The sequence below is a fragment of the Typopeltis vanoorti genome, chromosome 11, assembly GCF_054136105.1.
Source record: "Typopeltis vanoorti isolate ZY-2024b chromosome 11, IOZ_Tvanoo_1.0, whole genome shotgun sequence".
Classification (NCBI taxonomy): domain Eukaryota; kingdom Metazoa; phylum Arthropoda; class Arachnida; order Uropygi; family Thelyphonidae; genus Typopeltis; species Typopeltis vanoorti.
The window spans coordinates 44,813,403-44,834,931 of NC_143559.1; the positions used below are offsets into that span (position 1 = coordinate 44,813,403).

Here is a 21,529-nt window from a genome sequence, read left to right on the forward strand (position 1 = left end):
TTAGAATGCTAATTATAAACTGAAATATACTTTAGTTTGAACAGGAATTAAGCGTAGACCCAGATGAATGCAGCATGATAATCTCTCATACGAAGTAATCCCTGACAGTACACTAATTGCTTATTGCTTGGATTTTTTAGGGTAAAATACAAATAGATTTTTTTAAATTGCAGTTATTCAAATAAAGAATGTTATCCTTACCAACATCATGCACTTCGAAATCACTATGTCATTATCATTTTTTCATTATCATCAATTATTTCATTATTATCATGTCATTATCATCGATAGTCATTAGCAATTCCTGTCTTGAAGGCGGAATACATACTAGTGATCATAAGTCTGTATTTTCGTCTTCCTTTCCCTTAGACACCAAATTATCGCTTGGTTGTCTAAACTACTGCAGATGGATGGTTACAAGGAAATAATAAAAGCGATAATTTGGTGTTTGGAAGTCATATGAAGGAGTCCTATTAGTTATATTTAGAAATTACAGGTTAACTCACTATGACGTAGAATGCAGAAGGTCAAATAATGCCATGTGACTCGTGATGAAAAAAAAAAAAATCTCTGCCATGCATTCTTAAGAAATGAAAAAAAAAGTTGCACATGTATGCCAATAGAGGTCGTGTTATCTACTTCTATATAAGTTCTTTCAAGGTTTGTTGAGTGAGGATAATTAACTGTGTTTGTTTGTGGAAGAGAATGATGGCATTTCAGTACTTAAGTATTCTCGGATCGTATATAGTAGCACCCAGTTTATTGGTGATTGTCGTCGTTGTTGTTGTCTTCGTTTCCTATTTGTGTTCTCCTAAGCGAAATCTTCCTCCTGGTCCAGTTGGAATACCTATTTTGGGATACTGGCCATTTCTTAAAAAGAATAATCATTTTCAGCTTATCGATATTGCTAAGAAATATGGCAATGTGTTTAGGTAAGTTGTTCGACAGTGACGTACATTCAGTCATTCTTTTACAACACGATTGGCCCTGATTTTTATTCCCAACGATTCTAAACTCTTTCATTTTAATTCATTTAATTGTTCAGTGCAGGAGTCGTCGCCAAACTTCTTTGACCGTCGACCCCTTCAAGAGTTTCTTGATTCTTTATCGACCCCCCGTCTCTATTTTACTATTACGTAAATATAATAGGATACAAGCAAAAAAGACGCTTATGTGAGTTTTTAGATTGTTTATTTTATAGTTACAGTGTTTATTGTATGTATAATACAGTACATATTATTATATTAGCTTAACATCAAAGGGATACGTTTTTGTTTTTGACGTCCTTCTTAACATTACATATTTGATAGGAGGGATAAATAATATATAAAATGTAAAATATAATTTAGATAACAAAATGATAATAATACACTCTTCCTTATATATATGAAAATAAGACTTTTGTTAACTTAGTATACAATTTACTAACGTTGTCAATGTGAAGGGTGTGCTTCGTTGCCGGACGGGAACCACCGACATCCATTTATTGATAAATACGTCATTTTGGCCTAGTTGATTGGCCTCCGTAACTATTTTCATGCTCTTAGTCCATCTTACAGGTCCTATTCATGTCACTGATACCACGATTCACTCTTAATTGCGTTGTCATTCAGGATGCAGGTAATCCAAGTTAACCGAATTAAATATTACCCGTACAATGATGTTTTATATTTTTCTATCGCCCACTGAGCCCGAATCGCCCCTAACAATGTTATATTGACCCCTGGGGGGGGTCGAATCGACCACTTTGGCGACCACTGGTTTAGTGTATCGTTTCCTCCAACACAGTGAGTCTATTCTATTTTCCTTACAAGCCAGCGTAAAATTCTGACTGTAATGGCTGTTTGACTGTTTCTATCTTCCTATTTTGTATGTAACAATAAATAATTTTCTAAGTTCACGCGTTCTTTTTCTTAATTAATTCATTGTTTAATTTCTTTATGTTTTAGCGTCTGAGCACATAGCTAAGAGCAATAACAAAAAGACATAGTACCAAAGAGTCTCACTGAAGAACACCAGTGGAAATAAGAAAGTTCTGTCATCTGTCCAATAACTCTTGCACGATAGTTCTGTTAGGATTCTACTATTTCTTTGATTAATTTCAAGGATATGTAATAATTAGTGAACATTTTGAACATTCTGTCTGTCGATTGAATCGATAGCCTTTGAGAAATCTATGAAAGTTAAAATTGAAGGAAATTTTATCTCTCCCCTTTTAACAACTTTCTAAGACAGTGGGTCTTCAATAGTGTTTCTATTTTTCAACAAACATGTTTGACTTATCAGCAGAAAATGTGTTACATATGGTTTTATTCGATTTAGAAGCATCCTCATAGATTTTCAGTGAGGTAAGAAGTAATGTGATTTCTTCTACATCTATCCGAATGTAGCTACAGATAGAGCTGCATTGCTAATATTTAATAATTGATCCCAAAAGTTCTTTTCCTCCATGTTTAATAGTATTTGCTGTTGTGCTATACAGTAGTAACATTTAAATTAGTAAGAAATTGAAAACCACGTATAAAAAGAGAAATTCATCATCATTATCAGTGGCCCTTAAGCGCCACGACCTTCCAACTATTCTCGGGTTTCGCAACCACTACCGGTGCGTCCTATGTCTCTAGATGCGCGTATTCACGTGGTCGGTTTGCTTATTCTGAGGGACGAAAAACCATAGTTTCCGGTTGAAACCGTTCCTACCTCAATATGAGACCGGCTAACTCACCTTTCTTCGAACGAGACCAGATAAAGATTCCTCACAACACTGATTGGAATCGAACCCATATTTTTCTGACAAAGGGCTTCTTCTATACCGACTGAGCTACGGAGGCTATAGGATGCAGCCAACTGAGAATAACAGGCATGGAAGCATATAAGACAGAAATCATACATTGTGTAGTCAACTACTTACAGCAGCTGAAAGCACGATAGCATTTTTGGGTGATATAGCGAAATAATGATTGAAGTCCACTATATCACACATACGTATTATTTTGCCAGTCAAAATGAGTCAGTTACTGATTTTAACTGATCTGTTGTACTATATTAATGCTCATAAATGCACACTGTTAGTGAAGTTTTTTTTTTCTTTCATATAAGTTTTTTTTGGATATTATAAACAACTTTAAATAGTATTATTAATTCATTTCGTATATCAATCATACCCCATTTCCCTAATCATCTTTCCTAATCTTTTGAAATTGTATTTGTTTTTCATACGTGACAGAATAAGAGTGCAGAAGAAGGAAGGAAAAAGACCCAGAAACTAAGGAAAAATGCTTATAAGTTAAAGTTGAATAATAACCCGAGCATACAATTCATAATTGGATCACTATTAAAAATCAGTAAAGCTTTAGTCGAAACACAGCTATAATATTTTGGTGATTCTTATCCATGCTAATCTAATTTTAAAGGACTTGGTTTATTTATTTATTTATTTAAATTCAAGTATTGATATTATTAACACCTTAAATACAGCTACAAAGACTATATGTTTATTATGTTAGTGTCATTTCTCCAAGCATTACAATTCTATGTTTGGTTTCTTTCAGTCTACACGTTGGAAGTCGTCTTGTGGTAATTTTAGGAGACTTCAAAAGTGTAAAAGAAGCATTTAAAAATCCAGCAATATTGAGCAGACCAGAACCATTTCAGCTTCATCCATTGCCTGGAAAGGAAAGTAAGCTGATGTATATATTAATATTAAATCATCAATATTAAATTTATTAACAATATTAATTGTTATTATGTTACGATAAGTTTATGTTATTTAACCAGATACTGTATTTTATGTGTTTTGGTCTTATAATTAGAATTATAATACTATTATTACAGCGTTCTGCCAGGAGACCTGAGTACATAAAGTGTGATTCAGGCATTGATATTAAATTAGTTTTTTTTTTTTTAAAGTATTTTTGACTACATTAATTTTTTTTTTTTTTGAGGCAATAACCGAGCACGCAGCGGAGAAAATATCAATCAAAATACAAACAGTTTCGCAATATCATGGCAAACACGACGGTGCAACAAGTAAACCTCGAAATTCGTATTGAATTTGTATGAGAAAATTAAAAAATATATATACGAGTACAACTCGTTTTATTCTCTTTTTAAATTAGAATGTAGGATATTAACAGCAAAATAGTAGATAGTTAAATAAAAGTCAAATACTCCATTTCCAGGCTTCATTTTATTTAAATCACTGTTTTATTTACCACAGACATGACGTATATAGAGGTTGGATAACAAGATTGGTTGCCAACCTGAATGCCAACAAGTACTTTTCCTGTGATCCTCATTGTGCTTACAACCTGTGCTTCAGAACTAACTTTATATTCTTTTAGCATTTCTCCGCTTAGGTACAGGGCATCCTAAATAAAGGAGATCAAAGACAGTCATCAGACTATCGTCAGAATTAGGTGGCTCCTCTCCATTGAAAACAATTCGGTCGTCAGCGCTCAACTCCCTCACCACCAAGAAACCTTCTGTATAATCATTGACTAGTATGCATTCCAACTAATTAGTCGAAGCAGATTTCTGTCCATTGATCGGAGATGCTGCGATGCTGGCTAGGAGAGGAAAAAGTTTGAAACCAGCGTGGTCGCTGCAGACATTTCAAAAGCATTTAAGTCTGTCTCGAAGCTTACTTGCAACTTACCAAATTATCATTATGATCTAATGTCCTCTAATTTCAATTGGATTTCCAATTTCCGCCCCATCATGCACTACACATCATTGTTGATGGAAATCTTTCTTCAAATTTTTGTATGGATTCTGACTTATCTTAGTGCTCTACATTCAGCCAGGCTACTTCTCCTACTGATAAATGAGCTCTTATTACTAATGTGAAATCTTTTCAATTGTGTTTGACGACAGCAGTATTCTCTATTGCTGTTTTTATTTGATAAACCTTGCAATGCTCATACAGCATAGCATAGCATAGCCGCAAGATTTTCCATAATGAATTCTATAATATTCATTACGTTGCCACATTGTCGTGTGTATTTATTCATATAGCAGTTGCTTTTTATATTGATTAAATTGGCTTCCTTAGATTTACATAAGTAATCCTAGACAAAAGGGTAGAATTATCTGTTGCTTTAGGCATTCTAAATGCGAATCTTCTGCATTATTAACATTGCGGAGTTAGTGTCATCAAAGAACACTAACACAGTTTTTTTTGCGCGACCCCAAACTTTATCCGCAGTAACATAATCAATATCATTTTTCTTTTTTGCGTGTTCTCTTCATATGAGTTGAATATTATAGTTATCCCCTTCTGACTTGTTCTCTAGAGTGCCTAGTGCTCATTACTGAGACGAATCTCGCCTTGCTTCTCGTGAAGACTCCGCTTCTGTCGAGGGAGTTTCAATGTCCAACCTGTTAGCTTCCATTCTGATTATGAAAACAACTGGGCTTTGTTTAATTAAGTCCTGACATAGCCAGCATACTTGACTATGTTTTAGCAGTATATATACTTCAAGCGCTTTTTAAGTCGATATAGAATATAATTCTTACTGGCCACATTCCATATTATCTACAATGTCTCATTCAGCCTCTGTGCGAATACTTACTAAAAAGAGGGTGTACTGGTGGAAGACACTTCACATTATTAAGTAATGCCTTGGTTGGTTCTTAGCATTCTTTATAGGATAATTGGAGTCCTCCTCCTCCTATTCATTCAGTTTCCACCTCTCAACCACACTGTATGTAAACTAGGAGACCTTTATCACTGCAATCTAAAGGGAATAATTGGACATTCGAAACAGAAAGGCAACACAAAAGAGCTACCTCTTTTATATTTCAGTAAATAACATCTAAAATCGGAAACGAATGTATGATAATGTGATCTGCATTGCAATAGATCATATTAGCAGTTAAGTCCAAAGTTATCAATGTAAGATGTAATGATATACAATGCATAAATTCATTCATAGTGTTTCTTTTTTGTTTTTGTAGTTTTATTATATTAATTGATTTGTTAATATTACAAATATATAACAGATTATTATTACTGAATTTGATTATAAGTCACACGGTTATTTTCGAGACAGTTAGATACAAAAATTCGATATTAAAGAAACTCACACTGAGTTTCATCTAAGACGCTCAATATGTGTCCAAATCAGTTTGCAAATGCCAAAAACAACAATTGAGTGTTTCTTTAATTAATGTGGAAATGTAATCCATCAACACTAATACTGTAAATCAGATTCTTTATCGGAGTTTCTGAGGGATCTTGCTGTGGATGGTGGGCATACTTGCTGTATTTCAAATATCCTTGTTCCCACAATGACGATCAGCAAAGTGAGGGTTGAAAATTTATGTGTCCAAGAATGGTTACGTTCCATCGGTCAATCTCCTAGAAGATCTACCTGGAATAGTGAATGTACGACGAGATGGAAATAGGAAATAAGAGGATCATTACGCCGGAAATACGTTATTCTAGAAAATTCCACTGATTGGAGCCACTATCATTATTTCTTCATTTTCATGGACTTGATAGAATCAGTAGTGAAATTACGTCGATATCGGACAAAATGGTCATGAGATAAATGTTTACCTTAAGTAGGATTTACTTGGTTCCATCGTATATGTCCTCTGAAAGAGTTTCTAAATTATTACTGTAGACGTCGTCTGATGAAACCCCAAGCAGAATTACACTTTTTTCTCCTGTGACTCCTTTTTAATTTTGGCGAGCAATTCCACTCGCTGTCAGATATATACATCCAGGATAGCCAAATAAAAGTTGGTAATTACTCTTTTCTCTGTTTTTTTGTTTAATGTCCGTGTCTATAATCGTCTCGAAAATAGTCCAATTTTTCACGATCGAAAAATAATTTCTAATAATAATGTACCTAATGTCTGTTATTTAGGCGTTGGTTCTGCAAATGGTGATGAATGGAGAGATCAGAAGAAATTTATCTCGCGTCAGGTTCTAAAGCTTTCAGGAGTTGGTAGACGTGGTTTCGAAGAACACATACAGGTATTGTCTTTAACTGATAGATTATATAACTGCTGAATATTTATAGGTTATCAACATTTAGTGGGAGTAATAGCAAGGTGAAATCTGTAAAGGCGGCCCAAATTAGAAGAAATCTATATTCACATCAAACAGTTCGTAACGTAGCTGCACATTCTGTTAATAGAATGTGCTTCTCTATTTTATCCAATAGTTCGACTTCGGTTCATGAAGTACGTTTGTAGTTTTAAATCAAATTTCTCCAGAGCGTGGAGTTTTCCGTAAGCTTCTGCAGTGATTATCCATTATCTACGAAATAAGCCAGTGTAACCTAGTAAAATATTGATTTATTTACACAAATTATTTTCCAACTACGAACAGGATTTGATGCCAGATTTGATATAAGAGGAAGATCATGGTTAAGAGTATAGAACCCCCGGGGTACTCCAGCATTTATAAAGAAATCTGATGAGATTTCTTTATAAATGCCTTCCACCATGACACGCATCCAACCATTAGAGAGGAAGCCCGCAATCCAGTCAAAAGCACATGAGAAAGAGATCTGGATGCCAGACACAATCAAACACAGTACTTTTAAAAATATCGTGAGCAACTACAAGATTGCACCAAACCTTTCCATGAATGTGTTTATACGTGAGTAGGTTTAGCGAGGAGGTCTGATATAGAACATGAATGGTGAAATCCATATTTGTGATTGCTAAGGAATTGATGGATCTCAGTGAAAGACAAAACTTGGCTGTTGATAACTTTCTCCATCCGTTTTGAGAGTATGGGACGATAGCGTGATGGTTAATTTTGTCCCCGTGTTTTGGTATAAGCTAGATTAAGCTTGCTTCCACGCTGTTGCATTGGTGCTCAGGTTTCAAGCATAACCGTAACTGAAGGAATACCATTTCGTCAAAGAGCCTTATTAGTATCAGCATTAATCACGAGTTTTCTGATGCTCTTCTGGTGAACGATCAGAGGAGGTATGAATCAGTATATGAGGAAGATGAAAACTAAGAAGGATTGAAGGCTGTTGGACAGTTATGTACAACAGCCTTAGCGATAACGAAAAGGCACGACGACTAGTTGTGCTGGAGGAAATCTTATTGCATTTTTCTTATGAAGTCTGCTTTGGAATTTAGATAAGGGGCGAGAGTTTGCTGTGGAGTGGGGAATGAAGAACCTCATTTCAGCCAGAATTATTTCGGTTACTAGTTCAGTAAAGAAGTTTGAATCAGGAGAGCGAAACAATAACTTGATCATGGAAAAGACGCATAAAAATATCTGAGGTCATCCCTGTTGCTATAAATGAAGTGCTGTAGGGCATCAGACTGAGATTAGCTGGGAGACGAACGAAGTGTCGATAAGCAGACCTGAATACGATTGTGCTCAGTGTGATCAAGAGTAGTGCAAACATCCACAGTATATTCGCAGGAACAGCAACAGCAACAGAAAAAGTCCAGAGTGTTGGAGTAATGGTGAAGACATAATAATTCGGCTTTCATATAGACTATAAAGGTGGAGATTCATAGATGGCACTTTAGGCCATCTATGAAGTCGTAGAAGAGGAACTACTTCATATAATGGACGTTAGGGTCGCCATGGAAAGACAGTCTCACAATTAATGTAATTAGTTTGTATATACCCTGCTTTAGTGACCACCCATGGAACGTTTTTCCAAGCCACTTCAGACCTTTATTTATTAGCGGGCAATGATCTGACACCGGACGATGAAGTTCTTTCCCTTCTAAAGACAATTACAAAAAGTGCAAGCATCAGTTCCCACCGAGGAACTGGAATCGAGTCCAGGTTGTACATATACAAATAAGTTGTTAGTAGCAATAAAATTTACTGATGTATCTTCATCCACTTAAGAATGGTTAGAAGTTTGGTGATTAGGTTATTGGGTATAGAATATGTTTAAGTTTGAGTAATCGGTGGACCAGAAACCCTTGTGCATGTCGAAAAGGAACAGAGAGTACTATCGTCAGTAAGAAAAAAAAACAGTCGTAACAAGTTTTGGAAGGTGGTAAGATAAGAAATAGATAATGCAGGACACCCTCCTTTAAGGACCTCTGATGAAACATTACAAGCTACTTCATATCTCCAATGAGCAAGGCGTGAGTGTGTCTTATTGGGCGATGATAAATAAGTTACAAGCCAACTGCGACTTTCATATACATCCATGCCTGCAGTAGCATTCGAACCCACTGCTATTTGAACAATCACAGCTACACCTTCATTATGCAATATGTTTAATTAAATATATTGGTAATGATAATGAATATAAACATAAAATATTTCATGTTGAAAATCCGTTGCTTTATAAGAGAGGATGATTGTAATTGATAATATGAACAATTTAACAATTCTGATTGGGCTGACAGATTTGAGTGAATAAATTATCATCGTTCCTAATAATTAATTTTCATTATGAAAATCAAAAATAAAAATGAGTACAAAATACTTTCCGGTGAAATCGAAAAGTTAACTGTATCTTTTGAAATTACAGGAAGAATTACAGGATTTCATCAAAGAACTTGAGGAATATAAAGGACAGCCGTGCTACTTGAACGAGCGAGTTCTTATCACTATGGGGAATACTTTAGGTCGAATAATAATTGGACCAGTATTTGATCAGTTTCGTGATAGAGCGGATTTTCTTACCAAATTAATGATCACAGGACAAAAGTATTTCAGCCATTTTGATGTGATTACCTATTTTCCCTTAGTCAAGTGGCTACTATATTTTTTGCTGTACTGGTTTCCTCATATTAATCTGTATGATAAAGGAGAGAAAGTTATCAGGTAAGATCATTTAAAGTGTTGTGTATAATGCAATATCCATCCATATGCTAAATAGATACTTTTCAGATATATAAATGGATATATATATATATATATAAAATATTTTTTTAAAAAGAATTGAATGATAATTGAATTATATATATATATATATATATGTAAAGTTGTGAAAAGAATTTTAATTATTCCAAAGATGAGATTGCACGTGAATATATTAATCAATATATATATTCACGTGCAATCTCATCTTTCGAATAATTAAAATTCTTTTCACAACTTTTCAGAAAAACGTTATCCTAATTAGACCCCTAGTAAATTTCTTTTAATCCATCTGCTCACTGGACTGACAGGAGCTTCCGTAGTTCAGTGGGTATAGACGAATCCCTTTGGTCAAAAAGACCTGGTTCGATTCCCGTCCAAGAGAGGAGAAACCTTTATCTAGTCTCTGGTAAGTTAGCCGGTCTCATATGGAGGTGGAGGGTTTTCTCTCTGTAACCCGTGTTATTTCGTCCCTCAGAACAGGCAACATAAACACAGACGGATCTACAGTCATGAAAATACATACTTAATCTCTCATTAGGAGGGCTCAACGAGTCCTAAGGGACGGTTGAGGAAAAGGGAAATCCCACACGAATAAGCAAACCGTACGGATGTAAAAGGCTTTGTATCACTACCGTATATCAGGTCTGTTTCACCAACATTAGCTAAAATTACCACAAACTTAAAATCCCCACTTCTTGTACTCTTCTTTCTAAACTCCGTTCCTTAACCGTTATACCTAAACCGAAACATGACCAAAATATTCAAGAGTTCATCGGCTTTGATGTAACTGCAATGTGCTCTATTTTTATAAGATGGAGACATCCATTGAGTTGCGTGTGGAAGAACATATGAGAGACATCACATATGGCAGAACTAAGGTCAGCGCACTATCTAATCACGTTCTTAATTCTGCTCGTCGTAACGATGAAGATTCTCTCACTCATCCAGTAATCTGGAACAAATTAGAAAACATGTTTTAGATGCCAATTATTCGTTTGAGATAGAATCAACAGAACTTATCCTCAATTCAGTCCAGACAGTGTGCCCGTTAAGTAATGAGGTTGATTTTGTACAGGATAACCCTGCGAATAAAAGTAACAAACGTGTTTACAGTTTTGATCGCTAGAGTATGTCGTAATCTCAGATGCAACTATAAAGTCGGGTAACTCAGAAGTTTTTGTGTGGCAACCGTTGAGGTAAGAGTGTGTGAGTGGAGAGCATCAGAAATTGGGTATGGAGCAAAGAGCTATGAAAAAGGTTACTGTAAATTGGAACAATTTGCGACAGAAGTGTACAGAGATCTAAAAAATGTCGATGGCAATGACTGTTTGAACCGTGCACTGGTGTGCATCAGGTTTTTAACGTTTAAAGAGGGAAGGGAGCACCAAAAATATATATATATATATATATATATATATATATTTTTAAATTGTTAACATAACAATCTTAATCTTATATACAGGATTAACCTGTTTTTGGTTCTGTGCCTTCAGGCAGAGAGGTTACATGTTCATACTCTTGTTAAGGTATGTTACATTGAAATATCAGTTATATGGTGAATTACATTTTTTTCTTTTAAATTAAAGCCATTAACAGTTATTTTGACATGATACCATATGTGAACATGAAATCTGACATGCATGTGGAAGAACGTAACGGTTACTATAGGATAATATTATCTATTTACATGAGGGTGACAGCTGATTAATATTCGCACTGAGAACAGATAGATATTTTTTTAATTTTTTTTATATTGAACTTGATAAAATATACATCTTGTCGTCGGCAGAAAGAGAGTCAGGTTGCAAAAATGACATGTCAAGACAATGGTTATTGTTTTCTCGAATCTCCTGGAATTATCCACCGCGAATTTGTTCGTGAGGATACCACAGTGAAAGTGTCAAGAAAGTAGTGTCAAGAAAGAACTGTTCCACTACAATAATTGGTTTCTGTTGCACGAAAAACCGTTCCAGAAATCGTTTCATTGTGCTCTGCCTGTGAAACGGTTTCTGGCTTCGAAGTCCTCATCTATGTGGTCGAACATCTCTCCCCTCCCTCCAATTTGCCAGATCAGATTTGGCTTTTTCCTCTTCCCAAAGATGAAGCTGAAGCGCCGGTTGAGGACAACCAACGCTGAACGCACCCAGACAATAAAGTAAGTTCCCGTTCCGTTCAGGACTTCCACCGTGTCTTCGAACACCTGTACGAGAGACGTAAACATAGTGTGAAGTTGGAGAGAGATCAGTTTGAATCTGTGTAATTGACAATTCAAAATCTAGTTTTCATACAATAATATAACAATAAAATAATTATTATTTTTATATAATACAGTAGTCCCCCCTTATCCGCGGAGGATACGTTCCAAAACACTGTGAGATTTCAAGTGCCTGTGTAGCTCAGTAGAAGTGGTGTTTACACTTACAGTGCTTGACTGCACGAAGAAAGGATTTGGTGGTTCAAATCTAGTCGCCGACTAGAGGATATTTTTCTAAGCCTTTTTTCGGCAGGTTCACGAGTTAGTCGATCACTGGCACGGGCTAGCGGGTTTTTCGTCCCGTAAACTTAAGAAAATCGACCGTAGAACTCACGCTATTTTCAGACATTAAAAATATTGTGTTAGGGTTAGAGAACACGAGATGGCGGCACTAGCATGCCACTTTCTTCACTGCGTACCGATGAATCAGTGATAGCCCTGGGCCAGCTATCTCTCTGATTGGCTACCAGTGGAGACTGAACTGCCCACTCAGTCTCCAAAGTTAGATAGCGCAAACGGCCCCGCCTACTCCCTATACGGGAACAACATAGGCGTTAGAATGATTTATTTATTATTTTATAAAGTCGCGAACGTTCATCTTTTTATTTAATGAAAGCATTTTATGGCTTCGCTTTGGCATATTCGAATTGCAGCATCACTACTCTTGCGCTTTGGGGGCCATTATTAAGTAAAATAAGGTTTACTTGAACACAAGTACTGCGATACCGCGACAGTCGATCTGATAACCAAGAACTACTCAGAACAGCGCGCAATTCCTGATATTCCTGATTTCCAAAAGACTGAAAGGTACGTGTAGCTTTCTCCATCTTTTCAACGAGTTGCCCTGGTGTTGGACCTCCTCTGGTACCAGTCGAATTGTCCATTACTAAAAGAAAGAAATTACATAGACAAAATGGATATTAGTTCCATTTCGAAACATTTCGAAAGATGTAGAAACTTTAATAGTTTCTACATGTTTGCCGAAACTATGAAAGTTTCGTAAGTTAACCTGAGAGCTTACTAGAATACAATCCTCGGTATCCCTGAGTTGCCGTAGTTTGCACTACTTGACATAAGTAGCTACGGCAACTCGGGGATGCCGAGGATTGTACTCTTGTAACTTGGGACTCTTGGGCACGTCCATGCTAGCATACGAGCATGGACGTGCCCAAGAATAGTACAGCATCCAGTATGGCCTAAAATGTCAGCAATACGTTTGCAAGTTAATTTATAGCTGTTGTTCTCTTGTGATGCCCATTTTGATATCACCTGATGAAGTCTTCTGAATACTATATATATGTCAGATATACAGTAAGCCCGCCAGGTTAGCCTAGTGACTGTGCACTTCGCAAACCATATGCATGAGGAATGAGTGTCACTGGTTCGATTCCCGTCGATGACGTAAAGAGCTGAAGGATCTTCCTCAGCCATAGCTAAGTTATCGGGTCTTGGGCGTGGACAAGAGGGATTTTTCCACCAGTTTATCTGTAGTTTTTTTTCATTCCGGAAGCAGGCAAACCGGCCCCGTGATACAGCCACAGGATATAGTACAGCAAGGAAGGCAACTAAACCACCTTGCTTACTTATTCCTCTTCACTCCACTAGGAGCATAGAACGCCCAACCAGGGATCTCCATCTAACTATACATTATGCTAAACTACTTATCTGTGTCCAGACCTTTCCAATCTTTTGAGGACTTCTTCGTTTTCTACTCCTAACCTCCAGCTCATTTTTGGTCTACTTCTCTTTCTCTTTACTTGCGTATTCTATTGTAATGCTTGTTTCTCAGTCTGTGTGCTATCCCTCTCAATATTCTCTGATTGATATCATGCATTATTGGTTTTTGTTTAGTTTTTTTTGCCATACCTCTTTATTGGATAATTTTCTGGCCTCAGGTATTTGTAGACGTCTTCTTAAACATTTATTTTCAATGCTTTGCAGGTTTTTCCAAATTGCTTTTGTTGTTATCCATATTTCTGATGCATAGAATATACAGTATTTGATATATTTGTATTGAATAACCTGATTTTATTTTTAAGCCTATTTGCTTTGATTTCAATATTTTCTCAAACATGTTAAAAATTATCTGTGCTCTCTGTGTTTTAGATGATAAATCTTCCCCTTCCCTCCATGTTCATTTATTATTGATCTTAGTTAATTCAAGGTTTCTACTGTTTCTGAAATTTGACCATCCACTTCTATTTTGCTTATTATCTATTTTCATTATTTTTGTTTTCCTTTTATTTATTCTTAATCCAACAGTCAAGGTTTCTCAACTGGCTTTTATTTTTATGTCTTCATATGTTGTTGCGTTTGTGTCAGTAAACATACATCATGTACAAAGTTCATATCACGTAGCTGTTCTATTAAATCCCAATGCATTTGTGTATTTTTTAATGGCATTTCTCATAACCCATGGGGTTGAGATCAGGACGCTGTGCAAGCAAAGGTAGTAGTTTAACACCCATCTCTTAATTCCATTACAGCTGCAGCTTTGTGGCATGGGGAATTATCGTCTAGATAATGCCCCATGCCACAAAGCGGGTCTGTTCCATAAAACCTCCAGAGTGTAAGCACCCCCTGATTATCCAGAATATTAAGGTAGTGAACTGCCTTTATGATACAACGCACAATGACCAGTGTTACCACTTCAAACCAGCTGAATGCACCCAACACCATTACTCATCCACCACCAAACTTTACTTTGGTTAAAACACATTGTGGTAACAAGTGTTCACTAGGTCGCCTCCACATCCACACCCTGCCATCAGACTGGAAACAGGAGAACCTTGATTCATTGCGCCAGAGTTCCGTTTTACACTGGATAGTTGTCCACTTCACTCGATTTTTGCACAAGGTCGGACGAGAACGTCCTGTTCGTTGTTGCAATGTTCGGCTTGTGTGCTCTTGCTATTTTGTAGAATCCCAGTAAATGGATTTCTTTTCATACAGTATGAGTGCTCTTAAACGAATCTCTTCCATCTGGCTTACATCTAGACTGGCAAAGATGGAAGACATTGAATGGACTTAGTTCCGAACTGGGAAGATCAAAGCATCATAATCAAAGAATATGGTCAGATGGGGCTATACAGACTAAGAGAGCTGCTCATGTGGTAAAACACAAACCATGGGTCATCTTCTGCAGTGCTGCCTAATAGACATTAATAGTATGCAGGTCACTTTAAACCAGATCAAGATCAAGATAAGATAAAGAATCGTGAAGTGATTGGTTAATAAGAAGATGACGTCATTGTGGGCATGACGTGATGAAATTGGAATGTTAGCAATCTCCTTCAGGGCATATGAGTCTGTGACATGAGTTCTTGTGTTTTGGTTCGCGTATGGAATTATGAGTGATGGTAGAGATAAGGATTTGTGTTGTCACTGGTGTGACAGTTTGAACCAGATAAAGATCAAGATAAGATAAGAAATCGTGTCATGGGTGTGTGTTATTATCAGATGAATAAAAGTGATGTCATTTGTTAGTTGTAAATAAGTGACGTTATTGTTTTGAATAGAAAAGGGAGATATATTAGTGGATAAGGAATCGTGTCGTGATTGATGGGACACTTCTGATAAGATCAAGATAAGATAAGGAATCGTGATGTGAATGTTTCTTGTTATCAGATGAAGAAAAGTAACGTCATTTGTTAGTTGTAAATTAGAGACATTGTCGTTTTGAATGGAAAGGAAGATATATTAGTGTATAAGGAATCATGTCATGATTGGGACACTTTTGACCAGATCAAGATCAAGATAAGATAAGGAATCGTGACGTGAATGTTTGTTGTTATAGAGTTCGGAATGTTTGGAATTTCGCTGGGGCGCTCGTCTGTCAGGGACGTTATGTGGTACATTTATTGCATTGTGCATGATATTTAGAGATAAGAATCGTGATGGTATGTGTTTGGAAATTTCTGGGGAACATATGGCTCTCTGTAATATATCACATGGTGTTTTGGTTTGGCTATGGAATTGTGGGCGATGTTTTTGAGATAAGATATCTTGGAATTTTCCCAAGGTGACACACATCCATTATTGTCATCATGTTTTGTGCTTGATTGTCTATAGGTGACTGTACTAATTTTCGAATACATTCTGGGGTATTTCTTTCCGGTTAAAGGGTGGGAATTCTTAGAGTAGAGTAGAGTAGAGTCGTGATGGCGGCCGGGTATTATTAATTTAATACCCGATTATTACTTTTGCTTCCAAGAGTTGACAGTTTCTTGAAATATTTGAGGGCTTGTATGAACAAATAAGACTTTTAGTTCAGTGAGTCAAAAAAAGTCTCTGGTTAGTTTATGGCATGAAATTCCACAAGGAGAAAAAAATGTTATGGTCTTACTTAAATTTGTGTAACACATTGACAATACCCAATTTGTTCATTTCAATTTACACATTTTATTTGAATGAAATATTATTTACATATTGTATTTACTGAATCTAATATACAGAAATAAATAAAGCGAAAAATACAATTTATTTTTTTTGTTCCTTAATATTCTTATTGTTAAATTTGCACTGTTGTTCAAAGCTTCTTTCCATGCTTGTGGAATTGCCATCATGTGGTTTTTGAAAATGTGACTCTCATCTGAAAGTTAATTTTCATCTGGTGATTGTTGGGAATTTATTACTGTAGTAAAATTAAGGATTGCATATTTATTATTTTAAGTCAATACGTATACTTCTGAGAATTATTAAAAGCACAGAATCTTTCGTTATGTTTCCAAAAGCATTTAAAAGTACACGTTATGTTTTCACGTTTTGGGCTTCCAATTTCATTTAAATCAAGAACAGGCCTCCCTATTTTCCTCGTTAATAGTTTGATTTTTCTCTTCCTTTGGCGAGTAATATTTGATATTTGCATGTTGATTCTATCATCCAATTTCCTAGTTTGTCCAGAGATAGTGAACCAATTTCGCACTTCAGCTGATGGTTATATTTTATTAACCAAGAATTCTGTTTTTTAACTCTTTCATGTAATTCTTTCCAATGACAAGATGATTTTCTCAATGCATATCTTACAATAAGTCCATCAGAAATACAAATTTCTTTACTAAATAAATTTGAAGTCTTATTGAAAAGAAATTGGCAATCAATTATAGCAATGATAACTGAAAATTCGTATTTTTCACTCGCTGTCGATTTTTCATATACGTTTTCCTTCATTCTTCTTCTTCTTCCAGCAGCATGCGAAACATGTCATTGAGTCATCTGCACAAAAGGTTCATTTTTGAAGGAACGATCAGGGTAGGACATGGTAAGTGTAAACAGTAATATAAGAAAATACCATAGAGTCGAGTGAATTTGGACTTAAGGTAATCGTTCATCCAATGCAGCTTCTGTTTTGTGTTGTGGTGTTTTGTGTTTGGTAATGTAAAAATAATGGATGAGCCACAAAATTTTTTGAAAGTTTCTTTGTGATAAGTTCTAATTGTTTAGAATTTTGTAACAGAAAGTTAACATAAAATATAAGATCAGAGCTAATAATCAGTGAAATAATAATAATAATTAACTATTTATTTGTGGTGCCATCTGAAAATTCGTATTTTTCACTCGCTGTCGATTTTTCATATACGTTTTCCTTCATTCTTCTTCTTCTTCTTCTTAGATTACTTCATATGGCACCACAAATAAATAGTTAATTATTATTATTATTTCACTGATTATTAGCTCTGATCTTATATTTTATGTTAACTTTCTGTTACAAAATTCTAAACAATTAGAACTTATCACAAAGAAACTTTCAAAAAATTTTGTGGCTCATCCATTATTTTTACATTACCAAACACAAAACACCACAACACCAAACAGAAGCTGCATTGGATGAACGATTACCTTAAGTCCAAATTCACTCGACTCTATGGTATTTTATTATAGTACTGTTTTACACTTACCATGCCTACCCTGATCGTTCCTTCAAAAATGAACCTTTTATGCAGATGACTCAATGACATGTTTTGCATGCTGCTGGATATAATGTTGGTGTGTTTTTATCTTACTTTGTGTGGGGAAAGTAAAATTTGTACATGTGTTATCTGGAGAGTACAAACATTTTTTCTATACCAAACTTTAAAAGTTGAAGTCACATTTTGGGCTAATTATCTGCTATCTCTCTGTAAAATAATCAAATTCTAACAGTTCGGATTTTCGATTATGTGAACAAATTGATTTCAGATAACTCAGACAATGTCAATAGGTAACATTAGACAATTTCTAAAATAATCAATACATGGATATCAGTTTTGAACACTTTTTTCCCTGAAAAAAATAAAAAGTGTTGAAATCAAAAAAAATAAAAAACGCATTTTTTTATTTTTTTTCCTCCAAACTTATCAGTATCAGTTGGTAGTGACATCACTCAAAGATATCCACAAAAGATGGGCTCGCTCATCTCCACTAGCCTGAGCAGACATCTTCTGGAGGATAGGGGAGAGAATAGGGGTGATGTGGAGTATTGCCGGGAATACCCCTGTCATCCTCTTGACTACCTTTTCACTTCCACCACCTAATGCTATTTTTTCCCCTCCAAAATTATCAGTATCAGTTGGAGGTGACATCACTAAAAGATATCTGCAAAAGATGAGCTCGCTCAACTCCACTAGGCTGAGCATACATCTTCTGGAGGACAGGGGTGAAATTATGGGGTGATGGAGTTAGGGTGTGGTGGGGGAGCATTGCAGGGAGGACCTCTGTCACCCTCTTGATGACCTTTTCACTTCCACCACCTAAAGTTTTTTTGCCCCATCCCAACAATTTCAGACATTTGAGTGAGAGAAATAGTCACATGGTCTAACATCAAAAACAATTTTTGAGGATAAAATACTTAACATAATAAGGACAATAATATAGAATACCCTTCGAGCCACAGAGATAAGATTTACCCTATGATGTCTCAATGTAAGATAATCTCACATCAACATCATATGCAACAGCATGTAGAAACATGTTCGTGAATCATCTGCATGAAAGTTTCATTTTGAAAGGAATGGTCTGGGTTAAGGGTCAGGTAAACAGTACTATATGGAAAAACAAACGAGTCATGTGTCTTTGCAATTATGGCAATTCGTTCATCCCATGCAGCTATCATATTGTGTTATGGTGTTTTGTATCCAGCAAAGTAAAGTAAAATAATGGGTGAGCCCACATAAGTCATTGAAATTTTCTTTCTTCAGGAAAATAGCATGAGACAAGACTCTTCACATAGCTCTAAAAGGATGAAAACCGATTATTATTTTTGAAGACATGTACATTGTGATGTATTTATCCAGGACCACTTGGGAAAAATTATGCAGGAAATGGTATGATATCCTCGGCTACTTGCAAAGAAGAGTTGATTATGAAATGGACCTCGGTGAGTGTTATATTCTGAAATGCCAAGATGGGGAACTAATACTTGATGATACAGGAGCTGATAGAAGTAAAGTGTTTTCTATTAGTTGTGAAGAAGCTGAGAGATTTTCACCAAAAACGTACGAAATTGATAATCATTTATTATTTTTGGAAACTGAATTACCAGGTATTCATATCATGGGGAAAATTATCGCTAATCATTAAAATTCATCAATGGTAAAATTAGACTTTCAAGAATTTATCCAATTCGATAAAGATTCTTTATTGGGACATTTATGAACATTTTACGAAAATTGTTTGTGTATATTTGCTGACAAAAGAATACACAGAATGTTTAGGGAGGCATGGTGTCATTTCCAGACAGACACAATAACAAATGTATGGAAGTGTGGTTACCATGGTATCTGATTTAAAAACTCTTTTGCGTGACCAGCTATTTTGATGTAATGTAACCAAGAAACAGTGAGTAACAAAAATTTTATTCATTGAACTCTTTGGAAAATGTTAAGAGTGTAAACTAAATATTGTGAAATAATTTTAGTTAATTACATGTTTTTCGAATTCTTCTCAGTGCATATTCTTGAAAATAGTATTTCAGCAAAATTAAGTATGCAATTATAAACCTAAATGAACAAAGATATGTGTTGTGTTTTTCCACAGTGAATTTTTTACTTAGTTATTCTGATTAGAACTTGATATTTAAATCCACAACTTTATACCTTAATGCAATTCTGTTTAATTATTTTAAAAAAATCACTACTGTCAAATTAATACCAGGAAAGGTGGAAAAAAGTGTGGAAAACTGATATCCATGATATCAGTTTTCAACTGACTGGAGGAACTTTTTCTAAGCCTTTCTTTGACTGGATCCCGAGTTAGTCGGTTACTGCTGGCACAGGCAAGTGGATTTTTACTCCCGGAAACTAGGGTTTTTCATCCCGTAAACTCAAGAAAATTGACCGTAGTACCCACATTATTTCAGACAGTGGCATATCTTGTTAGGGTTAGGTACCAAGAGATGGCAGCACTTGTTTGCCAGCCTCTTCATCGGTGGCTGCTATAATTAGTGATAGACATGGGCCAGCTATCTCTGATTGGCTACTGGTGGAGATTGAACTGCCCACTCAGTCTCCAAAAGCTAGATAGTGTATAAAGGCCTCGTCTACTCCCTATTAGGAAATAAAAGGCTTTAGTTGATTTTTTTAAAATTTATTTACTATAGCAATAATTTCCCACGGGAATGAAGAATGAATAATTTTAGGATATATGCCATCACAATCATATGAATGCTAATCACTTAGTCATATGTAATTATTTGAGAAACATCAAAACTTGGGAAAATGATACCTTTTGAAGAATACCGCAATTTATGGATATGACTCATGTCCTCTTCATGTAGGACCCCTTTGAAGAAAACCACGATTTGTAGAATCACCGCTCGCTGGGGGGGATATAGCTCATGACGATAACATAGCATAATCATATGGGATAAAATCTAAAGGAAGGAGTACTCAACTATTTCAGGTTAGAGTATTTACAAAAATTTCGTTCTTTGTGGTTTTTGTGTTTGTGTTGTGGTGTGGATATAAAATTCAACTATTTTGGAATATTTTTTTTGGAATATTCGCATTTAGAAGAGCAATTCTGGAAATCTGTAAGTAATTTTAAATTATCATTAGAATTTCTAGAATACATACAAAAGGTTTTTAATCCATTTATTTTAATTTATTTATTTTAAAATGCTGTAGAGACACCTGCATAAAATTAAATTATTCAGAAAATCTCAAAATACTGTCACCGTGTAAACTTAAAAGAACAAACAGTGCAGTTTATGTATTATGTATGTTTAAGTAAGATCACTTTTGAAATCACCGTGAATTCACACAAGCTTTGTTTATTTATTTATTTATTGAACTTTAAGATCTTAATTTAGACAAATCAAAATATATGGATGAATTATCAATAAAATATAAAGTTGAATTAGAATATGGATATAGAAGAAAATACAGATGAGCTATGAAAAAAAAGTGTGTGTTTTAGGGACACCAGTATATAATTAAATTATTCAGAAAAGCTCGAAACACATCCATCACTAGACTCTACTCTAC

At 35.3% G+C, this 21,529-nt stretch overlaps 1 protein-coding gene across 1 annotated transcript in view; it reads left to right on the plus strand.

The window, feature by feature from the left end:
* The first annotated feature begins 708 nt into the window (after positions 1-708).
* Positions 709-21,529, plus strand: part of LOC150101487 (cytochrome P450 2J2-like) — a 47,558-nt gene continuing 26,737 nt past the window's right edge. Inside the window, exons 1-4 of the mRNA XM_090400807.1 lie at positions 709-932; positions 3,552-3,679; positions 6,876-6,985; positions 9,480-9,775. Coding sequence (XP_090256933.1) covers positions 709-932; positions 3,552-3,679; positions 6,876-6,985; positions 9,480-9,775 — 758 coding nt within the window. The remainder of the gene's footprint in view (positions 933-3,551; positions 3,680-6,875; positions 6,986-9,479; positions 9,776-21,529) is intronic.